Source organism: Ursus maritimus, unplaced genomic scaffold (assembly GCF_017311325.1).
Source record: "Ursus maritimus isolate PB19 unplaced genomic scaffold, ASM1731132v1 scaffold_6, whole genome shotgun sequence".
Classification (NCBI taxonomy): Eukaryota; Metazoa; Chordata; class Mammalia; order Carnivora; family Ursidae; genus Ursus; species Ursus maritimus.
In genome coordinates this window covers 13153049-13169042 of record NW_024426774.1, presented here as the reverse complement: position 1 = coordinate 13169042, position 15994 = coordinate 13153049, and the positions used below count along the sequence as shown (strand labels likewise).

At 37.2% G+C, this 15994-nt stretch overlaps 1 protein-coding gene across 1 annotated transcript in view; it reads left to right on the top strand.

Annotated features, from left to right (window-relative positions):
* SMC6 (structural maintenance of chromosomes 6) overlaps positions 1 to 15994 on the top strand; it is a 68515-nt gene that overhangs the window by 12402 nt on the left and 40119 nt on the right. The window contains exons 5-15 of the mRNA XM_040622903.1: positions 4503 to 4639; positions 5256 to 5317; positions 7709 to 7789; positions 8508 to 8609; positions 9696 to 9815; positions 9919 to 10017; positions 12781 to 12927; positions 13203 to 13291; positions 13470 to 13634; positions 14041 to 14219; positions 15443 to 15647. Of these exons, the coding sequence (XP_040478837.1) occupies positions 4503 to 4639; positions 5256 to 5317; positions 7709 to 7789; positions 8508 to 8609; positions 9696 to 9815; positions 9919 to 10017; positions 12781 to 12927; positions 13203 to 13291; positions 13470 to 13634; positions 14041 to 14219; positions 15443 to 15647 (1386 nt within the window). The remainder of the gene's footprint in view (positions 1 to 4502; positions 4640 to 5255; positions 5318 to 7708; positions 7790 to 8507; positions 8610 to 9695; positions 9816 to 9918; positions 10018 to 12780; positions 12928 to 13202; positions 13292 to 13469; positions 13635 to 14040; positions 14220 to 15442; positions 15648 to 15994) is intronic.

The window sequence follows — 15994 nt, the reverse complement described above, 5'->3', positions numbered from 1 at the left end:
GGGATGGGATGTGAACCAGGATTGCAGTTTTCTCTTGTATCTCTCAGAAAACCGTAGGAGTCTTAACCCTAAGCCAGGGTTCCAAGTGGAATCAGAAGAAGGGGTGAAGATACACAGAAAATAATTTCCCATGCTGTATGGCCTTGGAAAAGAACGATTTGGTAACAATTCTCCAGCATATTTTCCTTCTCTCCTTATCTTATTTGGATCCCAGCCCAGCAAAGTCTTCTCCCCTCCGTAGTCCCCAACCAAATGGTATCTGAAGTCAAAAATTAATTATTTCAATATTTTTAATGGCCCCTGCTCTATTTCAATTCATTATACTTAACTATACATTTCTTGGTTGTCCAAACAATCACCTGGTCTACCTAGCCAGGTAACACATTGATCTTTCAAATAGGCGCTTCAGGAAAAAAAATAATTCTTTTTTCTGCACCACTGAATGTTTTATGTCTCAATTAAATATTTTTTGGGTTTTTGCCATTTGGGAAGTATCTGGACCAAAGCAGAAACTTCTTCCTCAGACTTGTCCTTAGAATATCATTTTAAAAAAGAAAGAAAAAAGGCCAGCTCACACAAATCACAAGTTTCAAGGATACAGCAGCCTGTAGATAGGAATATTAATATATTTTAAACAGTTAGTTAAAAGCTTTTCCTGAGCTCAGTCTCCTTTTTACTGACCTTATCTGAAAAAGTAGGTTAAAAACCGCTTTTTCAAATCCATTACTATTCCTCTAGTCAACCCCTTCTTCATTTAAAGTGTTCAATATCTATGAATTGCATGGGGCACCTGGGTGGGTCAGTCGGTTGAGGGTCTGACTCTTGATTTCGGCTCAGGTCATGATCTCAGGGTTGTGGGATCCAGCCTCACAGCAGGCTCCACATTCAGTGGGGATTCCACTTCTCTCCCTGTCCCCTGCCCCTTCCCCCCCACCCCACTCACGAGTGTGTGCGCTCTCTCTCAAATAATTAAGTCATTTAAAAATAAAGTATTCGGTATCTATGAATTTCTTCTTATTTTATAGTCTCTGGTTCTGTCATCACTTTTTTACAGAATCAGCTCATAGAGCTTTTCAGTTCTAGTCTTAGTTGATTCTGTATCTAAAATTGTGGCTGTCCCACTGTGCCTGAGAAGGTCTGTTGGTCTGGCTCAGGTTCGAGAGAGTCCTCAGGACTGTCTCCTTTCACCCATGCCAAACATTACACTCCCCATTGATGACACCAGGGCTCTCGGCTGCCTTTGTTGGGGGGTTCAGCTCTCCATAGCAGTGCTTGTCCAGCGAAGTTCAGAGAAGCCAGAGAACTGTGCCCTGAGACACTTTACCTGGGGGTCAGTCCCCTATCAGCCACCAACCCTTTATAGTGGTGCAGGGACAGTGAACGAATTTGCTTAATACAGCTCTTCCCATGGAAACCTCTCTCAGTGATCCAAGGTCTCATGCCCCTTGCTGTTCAGGTTCTTCTTGCACATGTCTGGTTCACTATTCCCTCCCTCGGCCTTCCTAATACTAGCCCTGGTGGCGTTGGGATCTTTGCACCAGTCCCATTTTTGACATCAGCTGTGGCATTGGGAGTGGATTATGGAGGGACAAAAACTCATACTCCTACTCTACGTTTCTGATTTATTTGGTCAAGGCTACAGAACTTCTTGCAGATGAGGTGGCTACTTGGAGACAGAGCAGATGAATCATATTTTTACATGGCTTTTTCCTTGTTCTTTTCTCCGGTTGGTCTGTTGATGCCAGATACCTCTGTGTAGATAGATTTTTCCAGAGTGGAGAAAGAAGCCACGTTCTTTCTGTGGCACTGCTTGTTTGTGTTGTCATTCTGAAAGAACTCCCATCTCTAGTCTCTTCAGTTAAGGGTCTCCTGTGTTTACAGACATTGGGCTCCATGGCTCTTGACCGAAATTCAGGATAGCTACATCAGTATGGTGAGGAGACAGCAGTTAGTGCCAGCAGAGTTGTCCGTGTCTCCTTGTACAGGTGTTTTGAGCAGTTATTATGGAGCTTTTCTCTTAAGTCTTAGTTTTTTGAAAAACTTGGTTTTCTTTATTCAGATCCTATCACAACAGGTTACCAGTGCCTCCAAAGTTCTCAGAATACTAAAGGTAGCTATCAAATGCAAGGAGTAGCTAGTAATGAAAATAATAAAGTAGATGTTTGCTGTAGATAAAGAGAGATGTTTAATAATTCAGAGAGGAAATATAGTCACTTTTTAAAAATTTTCTATTTAAATTCACTTTAATTAACATATAGTTTCTGATTAGTTTCATAGGTAGAATTTAAAGATTCATCATTGCATATAACACCCAGTGTTCATTCCTTCAAGTGTCCTCCTTAATGTCCACCACCCAGTTACCCTATCCCCCCACCCACCGCCCCTCCAGCAACTCTGTCTGTTTCTATCATTAAGAGTCTGTTATGGTTGTTTCCCTCTTCCCTCCCTTTCCCACTTTTTGTGTCTCTGCCTTTCTTTCTGTGTCTTTGTCTCTAGGCCTCTGTCTGCCTCTCCCTTTTAGGTCCATGCTGCAACCCTTCTGCTGTACCAGCCTCCCTCACCCCCTCACGTAATGGGCTGGGCTGTGTTGTGCTCCCTTCCCTCCATCTCCTTATGACAAGTCTGTGGGTTTGTGAATGTGTCCCCCCCCCCCCCCCGGAGTATGTGTTCTCTTCCTTGTAACTTAGCCAAGTCCTTGTTACTCTGTGTCTTCGTGCGTGCAGTCATTGACCTCTTACTGCCTTAGTCTGTAAGGAGTTGCTCTTGTGTTCTCTGTGTCTCTGATTTGCTGCCAGTGTCTGTGGGTGTGTGTCTTTCCGGTTGTCTTGGTAGTTTCCCCGGTAGTTTCTCCATTGTGTGCTCTTGCTGCTCTCTGGAGTCTCTCATCAGGGGGTAATGTCCCAAACTGGTTTCTCTGGTCCCCAGAGGCCTCAAAGAATCACCAGATCTTGACTTGGTTGTGCCTTCGTTTGGATTTGTTGATAAAACTTTTCACTGTGAAGAAATACAGATTTATGGAAGTGTTGCAAAGATAGTATAGTTTCTTTTATACCCTTCATCTAATTTTCCTTAATGTTGACATCTTAAGTAATGAAGGTAGTACTTTTATCAAAGCTATGCAGTTCACGTTTGTACCATATAACTGATGAAACTGTAGACCTTATTTGGATTTTACCAGTTCTTCTTAATTTGAATCTTTAAAGAAGAGGCTCTGTTTCAGTTAGTGTCAGATTTCTCTATTTAGCTCAATCCCTAGGGGACAGGGTGGGGACTGATGGGTGCTAAGCCTTGTCTTTCTGCTTGAGCACTCCCCGGAGAAGAGGGTGAGGGAGCAGGAGTGGATGAAACCCTTCAGCCTGCCTACTGTAATACCAGCTTACAGTAAAGTTTATCTTGAGTATGTTTTTCTGCAATTCCTGCAAATGGGAGTAATTTGGGAATATGATTACAAATTCATGAAAACAAGTACTATTAAAGATTTCATTTAATTACCAATTAAAGTAGTTTCACATTAAAGGACTTTAGCATTTTGGCAGATGTTCATATGAACCAGAAAAAAAAAATTTGTTTAAGGAAATTTTAATGTATTTAGTAATGTACTTCATTGACATTGTTTTTCTGCTAAGTCTTATTTTAACAGAAGTTAAAGTAGAAAAATAAAGATTGATATTTTTTCCTATAATATATTAAAATATGCATGGCTATAAATTCTTTAAACTTCTTTGAAACTTTAAAAATAATTTTTCCGTAATACTGATTAAACTTCAATGATTTTTGAGCTTTAGTTTACATTTCTTGATATCAAATACTTTCAGTTTTTTATTGCCAAGTATTTGAAAGATTAAAGTTGCTTCCTTTGATTCTGATGCTCTTAGAAAGTGTTATTACTTCACCGTAATTGTTAATCATTCTTAAAGGTATACTGTCAACATGATGCTTTATTATGTAATTTAAGAGTAGTCAGGTGGTATAGTATTACACATTGCTTATAGGAAAATGTATAACTTATCTACATGATTTGAAACAACCAAACTTAAACAGTTTTAGGGTGCCCGGGTGGCTCAGTTGATTAAGTGTCTGACTTCGGCTCATGTGATCTCAGGGTCCTGGAATCGAGCCTCATGTCAGACTCCCTGTTCACTGGGCACTGGGGAGTCTGCTTGTCCCTCTCCCTCTCTCTGCTCCTCCCCCAACTCGTGCTCTCACTGTCTCTCTCAAATAAATAAAATCTTTTAAAAAATGGTTTTTATGTGAATGTGGTATTTCTGTTACAGATAGGATAGCCAATGTTTTTATAACCCTTATTCTCAACTTTATTTTTTTTGTTAGGGGTGTTACCTTCAACATTATTCTGTAGTAGCCTGTCAGCCATCAATGGCTGGTGTAAAGCTACTTTTCAAATGAATTAGGCAAATTACTTCGGAGCTTTTGAAAATTATAGTAACCTAGTATTGAAATTGCACTGTACCTGCCTGTGACTTAGCTTAACCGTCTTGCTTTAGCTCAGCAGATATCTCAATAACGTTAAGGAACAGAGGAGATGATGCCTATAGAGCGAATGTGTACGGCAACTCCATAGTCGTGCAGCAACACATCAGCCTGGATGGAAGTCGGTCTTACAAACTAAAAAGTGAAACAGGTTTGTTACGAATGTCTTTTCATTTCATATAAAATATTAGTAATTATTCAGTTAAACAGAGCAAAGTGATTGCTCAGGTATTCATTGACAGGGCACTTCTTCCCAGTCTCTTGAAACCTCTTTCTTGTCATGTGTAGGGTCGGCTGCATGTATGTACATACACGTGATTGTGTACGGACACATACACACAGTTGTTTTACCCCAGGACATCATACAGCAGGACCACGAGTATCAGAGTCTGGGTCCACTTGAAATAGGCTGTGCCGCCTTGTTCTCACCTGCAGACCTCCTTCCACCCCTGTAGTTTTTATCACATGTGGAAGGGGGGTGAGCCAAAGGTGGAAGAGGACATGAAGGAAGAAGAGGCGAAGACATAGATGAGAAGGAAAAGCAAGAGTTTTGCTATGGGGAGAAGAGGAGCACTGTCCCTGCATCCACGCTGCTTCCTCCTCCGTGTACCTGGCTCGTGATGACTGCAGCCTGCACCTCTCTCAGTTGTGTGCCTGTTCTTAAGGGCATAAAATAGTCAATATTTGTATTTGTAAATGAGTGCTAATTTTTTCTCCATATTTTTGCCCTAGGAACAGTCTGGTCATTTTATGTTTCTCTTAACCAGGTACCGTGGTTTCTACTAGAAAAGAAGAGCTGATTGCGATTCTTGATCATTTTAACATACAGGTAATAATTAATTTTTGTTTCAGATTAATGCAACTGGTCACTTTCTCATGTGATTTCATTTGTAGTGTTGAAAGACTTAAAATAGGCTCATGTGAGTAAATTGACCACAGGACAAATGTGTACAACTATTGTTAGCAAAGTTGCTTAAAACTTACTAATTCATCAGGAATTTTCAGTGCATGGTATTACATCTGTAATTTGATAGAGCAGTCAAGAACATCCTGTCTATACTGGTATGGGTATAGTGGTGTTAAAGGCTATAAAGTTTCTTTGCTTTCTGCTATCCGAGTCAGAATAGCAGCACAGTTTCCTAAACTCAGATGCTAAATTTTTGTAGAAAGGAAATTTATTCTAGAAAAATAAAGCATTTCTTTATGTATTTTGGAGTTACTGATCATACCTGTACGAGATAAGGCTCCAGTCCTTTCTGCTAAGATACTTTGAATAATTAGAAATGGATCATGTAGTCTTATTAGTACTAGAATTGTCTTGGAGGTCATCTGATTTACCTTTATTTTGTAGGTGAGAATAGAACTAGAAAAAGTAAATTTACCCCTACGGTAGCCTAGGCGTGGTTGCTGGTGGAGCCTGGATGGGGATCCAGGCATCCCTGTTCTAGTCTGATGTTAACCACCCGGCCTTACTCATTCCAGGATGAAGAACAGCAAGACTAATTACCAAGGAAAAAGAACAATTACTAGTGTTGGTCTTTTTTCCAGTTTGGTTTAGAACAAAGTTGTCCAGAAAAACTTTCTGTGTTGGTAGAAATATTCTGTTATGCTGTTCAGTGGGTCAGCCACTAGCATATTGCATATTGTATGACACAGAGATGAACATTAAAGCTAGTGCATTAGGTCTTATTTTTAAGAAGTCAGATAGAATGTGAAATTAAGATATAGGACAAATCTTACAAAAAATATGTGGCAGTCAGTCTGGTGTACCTATATAACAATAATAAAGTAACATATAGAGGTTTCTTTATAACTCCATAAATGTTTTTGTTATCTGAGAAGAGAAAACCCAAAATTTTACTTAAAAAGGAAGATTTTTAGGGGCGCCTGGGTGGCACAGCGGTTGGGCGTCTGCCTTCGGCTCAGGGCGTGATCCTGGAGTTATGGGATCGAGTCCCACATCAGGCTCCTCCACTGTGAGCCTGCTTCTTCCTCTCCCACTCCCCCTGCTTGTGTTCCCTCTCTCACTGGCTGTCTCTATCTCTGTTGAATAAATAAATAAAATCTTTTAAAAAAAAAAAAAAAAGGAAGATTTTAGCCATCGTTGTACTAACAAAGTATAACCAGTATTTTATGGATGGTAAAATGAAGGAGCTTAAAAACTTTTTCCTTTAGGGGCACCTGGGTGGCTCAGCAGTTAAGTATCCAGCTTCTGCCTTCAGTTTGGGTCATGACCTCAGGGTCCTGGGATCTAGTCCTCCGTCAGGCTCCATGCTCAGAAGGGAGTCCGCTTCTCCCACTCCCTCTGCCTCTGCACCTCCCACTCATGCTCCCTCACACTCTCTCTCCCTCTCAAAAAAGTAAAATCTTCAAAGAAAATAAAATAGTTTTCATTTATACTGGTCCTACATACTCTATAACTTGCAAATGGGATTATTTTCTAATACATACAGTACTTTCTTATTAATACCGAAGATATAAATGGAGTAATGATCTTGAATCTTTCTGAAACAAGATGTGTGTGTGTGTGTGTGTGTGTGCGCGCGTGCGCGCGCACGCATGTATTTATTTATTTAAAGTTTTTCACCTGTGCTTTGGTCAGTTACTATGCTTTACTGTTACCATAACTGTACTTGTTAGCTATAGGTGGTTTAATTCAAGCAATGGTTTATTTAAAATGACTCCTCCTCCAAAAGGTAGAAATGACTCCAGCATTTCTATTTATTTTATAATCATGAAGAAATTAACAACAAATGGAAAATCTGAAGAACTGCTGTAAGAAAAATAAACACTACTTGGCATCATAATTCTGATTAAAAATAACCAAGTTGAACTTTTTGTATTCATTTGGAGAAACTAACTTGCCCAGGGCTACATAGGGGGGTAAAACACAAAAACCCAAGGCAGCTGAGGGCTTTACTCACTGTTGTCGGACTGTTAACCGGTAGCATAAAAGTGAAATGCTATGAAAGAAATGTGCTTGTGCCCTCATATAGTGGCAGGATTAAGTTTGACGATGGTATTTATTTTAGTATCATGAAATAATGAAACATTTTCTCTACATTAAAAAGTTCTACTATTTTTTCTTTGTATATTTACCTTACTCTAATCTTAGCCTTCTTGATGACACCGTAGGTGAACTGTATTCTGTAATTCAGTTCATTTATTCCTAAGGCATTAAAATGAAATACTCAAAAATAACCTCTCTTGTTTCTTTCAGGTGGATAATCCAGTTTCTGTTTTAACACAAGAGATGAGCAAGCAGTTCCTGCAATCTAAAAATGAGGGAGACAAATACAAAGTAAGGAATACTGAAGGAAATATGAATTTATCAAAAAGGAATACATTTATAGATAAAGCATATATACCAAACATAACTCTTGCTCACATAAATATTGAGGTGTTTTTTTTTTAAGCCACCTATTTGCAGTAATACTGTAGGACTAGTTTAGGAAAGTTCTAAGTATGATGGAAGTATAATTTTCTTGGTAAGTTCTTGCTTTCACTTTTTGGCTTTTAATTCTGAGAGAGAATGGATTATTCTAAAATGAATCTTTAAGGAAGTTCAAGGGAATGATTGGCCATACATAATAACCTTTAAATGTTCAATTATTTAAAATTTAAAAAGCTAACAAAAGATCTGACTACTCCTTATGCTGTAACTTTTGAATGGGTTTCAGTATTTCCTTTCCTAAAAATTCAAGATGCACCAAGATCAAGGATACAGACATTTTCTCTTTATTCGTATTTGTTTAAAGAATGAAAGAATGAGTGAAAAAGAGTTTTCACAATGGTATTATTGTTACACCCAAAGTGTTTTCTTACGTGGGCTTTTAAGAGCTATTACAAATGAACATGTAGATGTGAACAGGGTTAAGTAAATTTGGGGTGTGAAAGCTTGAGTGTTTTTAGTATCTTTTTACATAATTGGTCAAAAATTTTTGGGAGACCAAATTTTTGTTTTTCACAGTGCCGTGGAAATGTACAAACTCCTAGTTGTGTTTTTCTTATTGATACAGTTCTTCATGAAAGCAACCCAACTTGAACAGATGAAAGAAGATTATTCATACATTATGGAAACAAAAGAAAGAACAAAGGAGCAGATAAATCAGGGAGAAGAGGTTTGTAACCACTTAATGCAAATATTTTTGAAATCAGCCACATTCCTTTAGTACTTACGAATGGTACTGTAAAATTATATACCTATATATAGATACGTAGCTACATAAAACTAATCTATGAAATATAGGAAGTGTGGTTTTTATATTGAGGGTATTTATTAGCCTTTACTTTTCTGTTTTGGAATAATGGGTATGTACACGTTTTCCTCTGTGAGGCTATAAACTAGAGGACAGAGCAGTATTTTATGTACTTATGCCTTGATATATGACTCGTTGGTTCTACAGTAAGGTATCACTAGTTCCCACTGTAAGTAGTTTAAAAACTATCATTTCTTTTGATGGGAAAATAAGCACAAGCCTCAAGCTGATAATAAACATAGTACGCACTTGTAGTTATATCCAGTAGATAACTCTTTCGTCACACTGGGAAAGTGTTAACATTCATTAAGTGCTGATAGCTTGGTGGCAACTGTCATCCGTACTCACCAGCTTGGCAGTTGTGCATATTTGGGTGAATTTGAAATTACTCAAGCCAGTGTGACTTACTTATATTTGGTTTTACATCTGCTGTAATTTCTTCTTGTACTTTCTTCTTCAGATTCCACTGGATGTGGAGCCTACTTTAAAAATAAAAATAAATAAGGAAGTAAATAAATAAATAATTAGGACTTATTTGGCTTTTAGAAATAAATTTCTTCTATGTCTTCCATTATCTTTGGAATGAGTACTGGGTATACTTCGCCCAGAGAACATAGCAGTCTTTCTATCTGATACGGAGTTGAAAGAAATGGGAAACTGAGTTTTGTGATTTGTCTGTACTTGTGAGGTCTTAAACCCTTTATTTCTTTGATAGTCATTTGAAGAGTATTTGGCCTTTTTTATAATGCAGAAATTAAGAAAATAACTGCACCTAGTAAAAGTATACCAAAGAACCAAAGATACTTTTATTTTCACTGTAAGTTATTTCCCTGCATATCTTTTTTAATACCTGTTAAGGGAATGCATTCAAAAGTCTTTGTAAAAGACTTTGTAAAAAGTCTTGTTTTTTCAATGTTAGTAAGAAACATCCTTTTTCCTTTTTTTAAGCGACTTACTGAACTAAAACGCCAGTGTTTGGAGAAAGAAGAACGTTTTCAAAGTATCGCTGGTTTAAGTACAATGAAGACTAATTTAGAAAACTTGAAACATGAAATGGCTTGGGCAGTGGTAATTTTTACTTTATTACTTATTCACTTATGCTTTTAATACATAGAAAATATTTGGTTATAGTTACTCTTATACATGATTTACACTATAATTTCTTTTTTAGGTCAATGAAATTGAAAAACAATTGAATGCTATCAGAGATAATATCAAAATTGGGGAAGATCGTGCTGCTAGACTTGACAGGAAGATGGAAGACCAGCAGGTAATTGTTTATTTTAATACAGATTTAGCAGGTTAAATCATATGAGATTACTGATATTAGACTATTTTAAAAGACCTACAAAAGCAGTTTCAACCTATATATTTCTCTGTGTTTGAATTTATTACTCAAATGAAACTGAGGTAAACTTTTGTTCAAGTACTATTATGGCAACTCTTTTTTATTTTATTTTTTTAAGATTTTATTTATTTATCTGGCATGGGGGGGAGGGCAGGTAGAGCATGAGCAGGCGGAGGGGTTGAGGGGGATGGAGCGAGAATCTCAAGCAGATTCCGCACCAACATTGAGCCCGATGTAGGGCTCGATCTCACGACCCCAAGATAGTGACCTGAGCCAAATTCAAGAGTTAGATGCCCAACCGACTGAGCCACCCAGGCTCCCCGGCAACTCTTTTAAAAAGAGTATTGTGTTTGGACATGGTCAGCCGGCTGAGCCCAGTAATGTAGCACTCTGAACTCATGCATGTGGACAATGGTACTTCCTTACCAACTAGAGTTGCTACAATGTGAAGCTTTTACTCTTGTGTTCATTAGGAGTATCAACATAGAAAGTCTTGAGGTGCTAGGATAATAGTCATTTAGAAAGCTAAGTATCATGAAGTATAACACTTCAGAACTGAGCAGAGCGCCCAGAGATTGCTACCAGAATTTCCAGGGAACTGAAGTTTTAGGGCCCAGAACCATCAGAGGATTTCATGTAGGTGGAACACATGCGGGATAAGTTGTTAGGTCTGTTAAGGTTAATTTCAACCCGAGATCTAAGAGCTCACGGGAAACTATGCTATTTATGTAAGATTCAAGAGTCTTCCACTTGGGCCTAGAGGTGGAAGTTGGTTGAATGGTAAATAAAAGCAGTAATTTTCTGTTAGGGCTGTCCACATGGACTTTTTTACCATATAGCAGATCCACTCTTTATACTCGCCTTTTCGTTCTTTAACAGCTTTATTGAAATATAATTCATATACCATATAATTCAGCAGTTTAAAATTTGCACTTGAGTGGTCTTTTAGCATTTCACAAGGGTATGTAGCCCACAATGCAGAATTCTTTGCATTTTGTCATGCCGGAAGTAGAACTCCTAGCCTTCTCATATTTATAGAAGACCCACCTACTCAGTATGGATGACTTACCTCTTAGTATTTTGTTTTACTTAAGCATTGTGGGCCCCCAAGCTTAGTTTATATTGCTTTTTCAAGATAAGCAGATATGTTTTCTTTCCTTTAAGTGTTATGTTATTATTAATCCATCAAAAGTAAGAAAAAAATATGTAAAAATAACAAAAATAGGCTGAATTTCTTACTCCCTCTTCAGGTAGCAAATGGAAGTTCAATCCCACCCACCTTTTCTCATCTCAGATTTTCATTTCTGTGAGAATATTCTGAAAATTTTTTTTCACCAAATTGTCTTTATCCTCATTTCCTAGCTTGTCATAGTGGAAGACCTTAAGTTATTTTTCTCTTTAGATAACCTCCAATCTAAAAATGGAATCCGGGGGTGCCTGGCTGGCTCAGTCCGTAGAGCATATGACTCTTGATCTTGGGGTCGTAAGTTTGAGCCCCTCATTGGGTGTAGAGATTACTTCAAAATAAAATATTTCTTTTTAAAAATAAAAAAATAGTAATAAAAATGAAATCCAGTCTGAGTAATAAATGGGAAAAGGAGGATCTTGAGGCAGGGTGATTAACCTTACTTTAGTTCTGCAGGCCTTTGCCCCACTTATTGTTTGGGCACTCTCTCTAGCAAATGGTAAATTTCTGGAGGGTAAGAATGATCTTATTTTATATTTGTATCCTCCCCATGTCTTACATAAAACCTTTCATGCAGTAGTATGCATGGTGATTGATTATAGAATGACTGTTAAGTGGAAGGGATGTGAAGAAATAGTGTCAGCTACACTATCTGGCTCTTCCTGGAAAAAGTTTGCTGATCCCTGATCCAAATAGTTCTCATATTTATCTCTTCTAATCCATTCCTATTGTCAGCGCCCCATTTTGGTGTCTAATTCATTTTGCTCTGGAATGTTAACTCTTCACTAAAATTGTTTGCTTTACTTTTCCCTCCACCCTGCTTGTGCTTCCAAAGTAACTTGGTGTACAGAATTGATGTCTTGTCTCCCTGTTGTCTGGAGGGTTAAGTTGTAAGCTGATCATTAGGGAAATCTGGGCCCTTCCATGCTTCCGGCTCAGCTCCTACCACTACCCTCTCAGTTGAAGCTCCAAATATTTTCATTTCTGAAAGTAGTATTAGTGCCTTTCTGCATGCTTTCCCATCTGCCTCTAACACCTTTCCCCAGCTTTTCTCCTGGTCCATTTGTATTAATCTCTCAAGTCTCAGCTCAAATGCTACTTCTGCTTTGAAGGAGGCATTCTTCTGGCAGACCTCTGGATTCTTTCTTTGTGCTTCCACAATTATAAATAGACATAACCAACTTAAGCATTATGGTATCCAAAGTATGATCAATTTAAGCAATCTGTTCTTCTGCTAAATTGTGTCTATCTCCCTTTAATTGTGTTACCTGCAGACCATTGTTACTCTATCTTTGTATCCCCAGCAGATAGCACATTTGTTGGATAACTAAATGTGAAAAATTGTATTTTAGAATTTTATGTAATTATGTTTGCTTACCCAATGTCTTGAGATTATTTAGAGTGAAACTGAGTTTGTTATTTGCTATATATAATTTAAAATTTTTTTCTGTTTATTGAAGAAAAGTAAAATACTCTCCAACAATGTTATTTTCTTAAAGGTTAGACTTAATGAAGCAGAAAAAAAGTACAAAGATATTCAAGATAAACTGGAAAAGATTAGTCAAGAGACAAAGGCACGAGCACCAGAATGTATGGCATTGAAAACAGATGTTACTGCTAAGAAAAGGGTCTATAATGAAGCTGAGGTAAGAGAAATTTTCCAACCTGGAATATTAAATACTACATATCAAATACAAATACTGTTCATTTACTTTTAAAAGTAGAGGTATTGTAATTAGGTAGAAATCTGTACTGCTTTCAGACTTTAAAAAATAATGGTTTCATGTGGCCATTTATGTACTTTGTTTTAAAAATATTTTTTTGCATATATTTAGCCTCTGATTTGAAGATTTGGCAAAAGTGGATTTGAATAGATATGTATTTTTTTTATCTTACCAAACTGTGTCTAATTTTTTGTTAGGTTTTATATAATCGCTCTCTAAACGAGTATAGAGCATTAAAGAAAGATGATGAACAGCTTTGCAAAAGAATTGAAGAACTAAAGAAAAGGTGAGATGGTTACTTTGCTATGTTCATGAATACCTCATTTTGTAATACAGCAAACTCAGCAAAGTGGGGTATTATATTTTCCATATTATTTGTAAAGGGATTTTATCACAATGCTTTGTATTTTTTAAATGTTCAGTTTTTCATTTAACATTTTCCATTTTGGATTATTTACTGTTAGTACCGATCAATCTTTGGAACCTGAACGATTGGAAAGGCAAAAAAAAATATCTTGGTTAAAAGAGAGAGTAAAGGCCTTGAAGGATCAAGAAAGCTCAATCAATCAAGAGATCGAACAGTTTCAGCAAGCCATAGAAAAGGACAAAGAAGAACGGATCAGAATTAAGTAAGTTTCAATATCCTTAGAATGATTTTTTTCAATGACTTGGAAATCGTGTGGTTTGTTCTTTATATGAAGAGAGAAGACATGTTTTGTTGTGGTGGTTTCTTGTACTGAATAAAATATCTTTAAAAATTACTTTTCCCAGACTTTTTTAACACTTGTAGAGCTAAACCATTTCTGGGATTTCTAGTCCTCATCCCTATGGCATCATTTCTTTTTTCATGCTAAGTTTTGAAGACTTGAGACTATTTTTCTCTAGTAACACAATCATTTTCAAATAAAGAAATCTGCCTTCAGTCTTTAGGGTAGCTGACTCATTCAGTGGTATGCCGGTGTTGAGGGGAAAGGCTGGATATTTCTGTATAACCATATCACACTTCTCTTCTGTTTTTCCACTTTTATCTTTTAGGAGAGAAGAATTAGATGTCAAGCATACACTGAGCTATAATCAGAGGCAACTGAAAGAATTAAAAGATAGTAAAACTGATCGACTGAAAAGATTTGGCCCTCATGTTCCAGCCCTTCTTGAAGCAATAGATGATGCCTATAGACGCGGGCATTTTACCTGTAAACCCGTGGGCCCTTTAGGTATTTGTCAACATTTGGTCTGGATATAAGAAACATTAAAAATAATTTTCAGGAAAGGGCCTATTGAATCTAGTTTTAAAACTGTTATCAAAGAGCTGTGTAATTGTATGTGGATTTTAATTGTATGTATTTTAAGAAATAATGATAAAAATCACTTTAGCATGGTGCACTGGGTGTTATACGCAACTAATGAATCATCGAACTTTACATCAGAAACCGGGGATGTACTGTATGGTGACTAACATAATATAATAAAAAATCATTAAAAAAAAATCACTTTAAACTTTATAATTTTCCTTTTGCATTTTTAAAACATAAACTAGCCAAAAGCAAGAGAACTTAGGAAAAAGAAAAATAACTATAGAGTTGAATAATCTGATCTGATATTTTTTTTTCTTGAATGAATGAATGAATGAATGAACTAATTTGAATATAATTGATTAGTCGGAAAATCCAGTGATAGTGATATAGTCAGAAGGACCCTCACCACCTGAGTTTTGTGTAAGCTTTGTAAAATGACTTGTCTTTTCTTAGTTTCTGTTTAGGTTGGACAACATTGTTTCTAAGTCCTTTTTCAAGTGGAAAACCTGGGTTTCATTGAATTATCCCCATATATACATGAGATTAAAAAATATATGTATCTGTTGAATTCTCCTGAGGAGTTCTCTCTAATTCTGTAACATCGTTAAGTGAAAAGGATGCTGTCAATATCAGTATGTTTTGTTGCTAAAGTGCTGTAGGACTGTAAGTTACAGCATCACACACGGTGTTAAGTAGTATGGTAAAGTCTCTTCATATAAACGGTACGTACCTCTGTACCAGGATCCGTCTCAACGGGTGAGGCATTTCCTCTCCGCTTCTAACATCCCAAAGTTAATCAGTTTTACAGAAAATATTAAAGAATCTGTAAGCCTTTTGGTTTGCTTTTCAAAATGCCATTCAGAGGCTGGAGTAGTATACACTTAGTAGAAAAACCTCTGTTGATTTACACTGGAGTTAGTGGGGCAGTTCTTTTCACAGGATTTGATGGGTTTTCTCCCCAGTGTATCCAGTGGATATGTGGGGATCTCCTGTTTAGTTAACATTAAGATCTGTAATGTCATTTAAGCTTCCTTATATGAAAATATTTTGAAGTCATTTATAAACTATTATAAGAAGATAGTTACATTAATATTTCAAAGTAAGTATTTTGGGGCTGTTGAATAATTTTCTCTCACCTTTAGGAGCTTGCATTCATCTTCGCGACCCTGAACTTGCTTTGGCTATCGAATCTTGCTTGAAAGGACTTCTGCAGGCCTATTGTTGCCATAACCATGCCGATGAAAGAGTTCTTCAGGCACTGATGGAAAGGTTTTATTCACGAGGGACCTCACGGCCGCAGATAATAGTTTCTGAATTTCGGAATGAGATGTATGATGTCAGACACAGGTGAGACATCGGTAGCTAAATGCCATTTCTGGTTTTGCTTAATCATGTCCAAGATCAGAAAGAATTAAGACATTTTTATTTAACCAAATCTGTAGTACTGATTGATAAAATTTCCTCAAGCCACTTCTTTAACTTCAGTCTAGGCACTGGAGACACATAGATAAATAAGAAAATAAGACATGCTCCCTAACCTTGAGCTCCTTACATAGGGTCTATTGTGGGAGCCAGGACAGGGAAGGGGCGTGGTGTGGCATAGAAATTATACTGAGGGAAGTGATTACAGACCGTGGCAAATTAAGGGGTATGTGGGGGTGGAGGTACCAAGGAAGAGCTTTGGCACTCAGTAC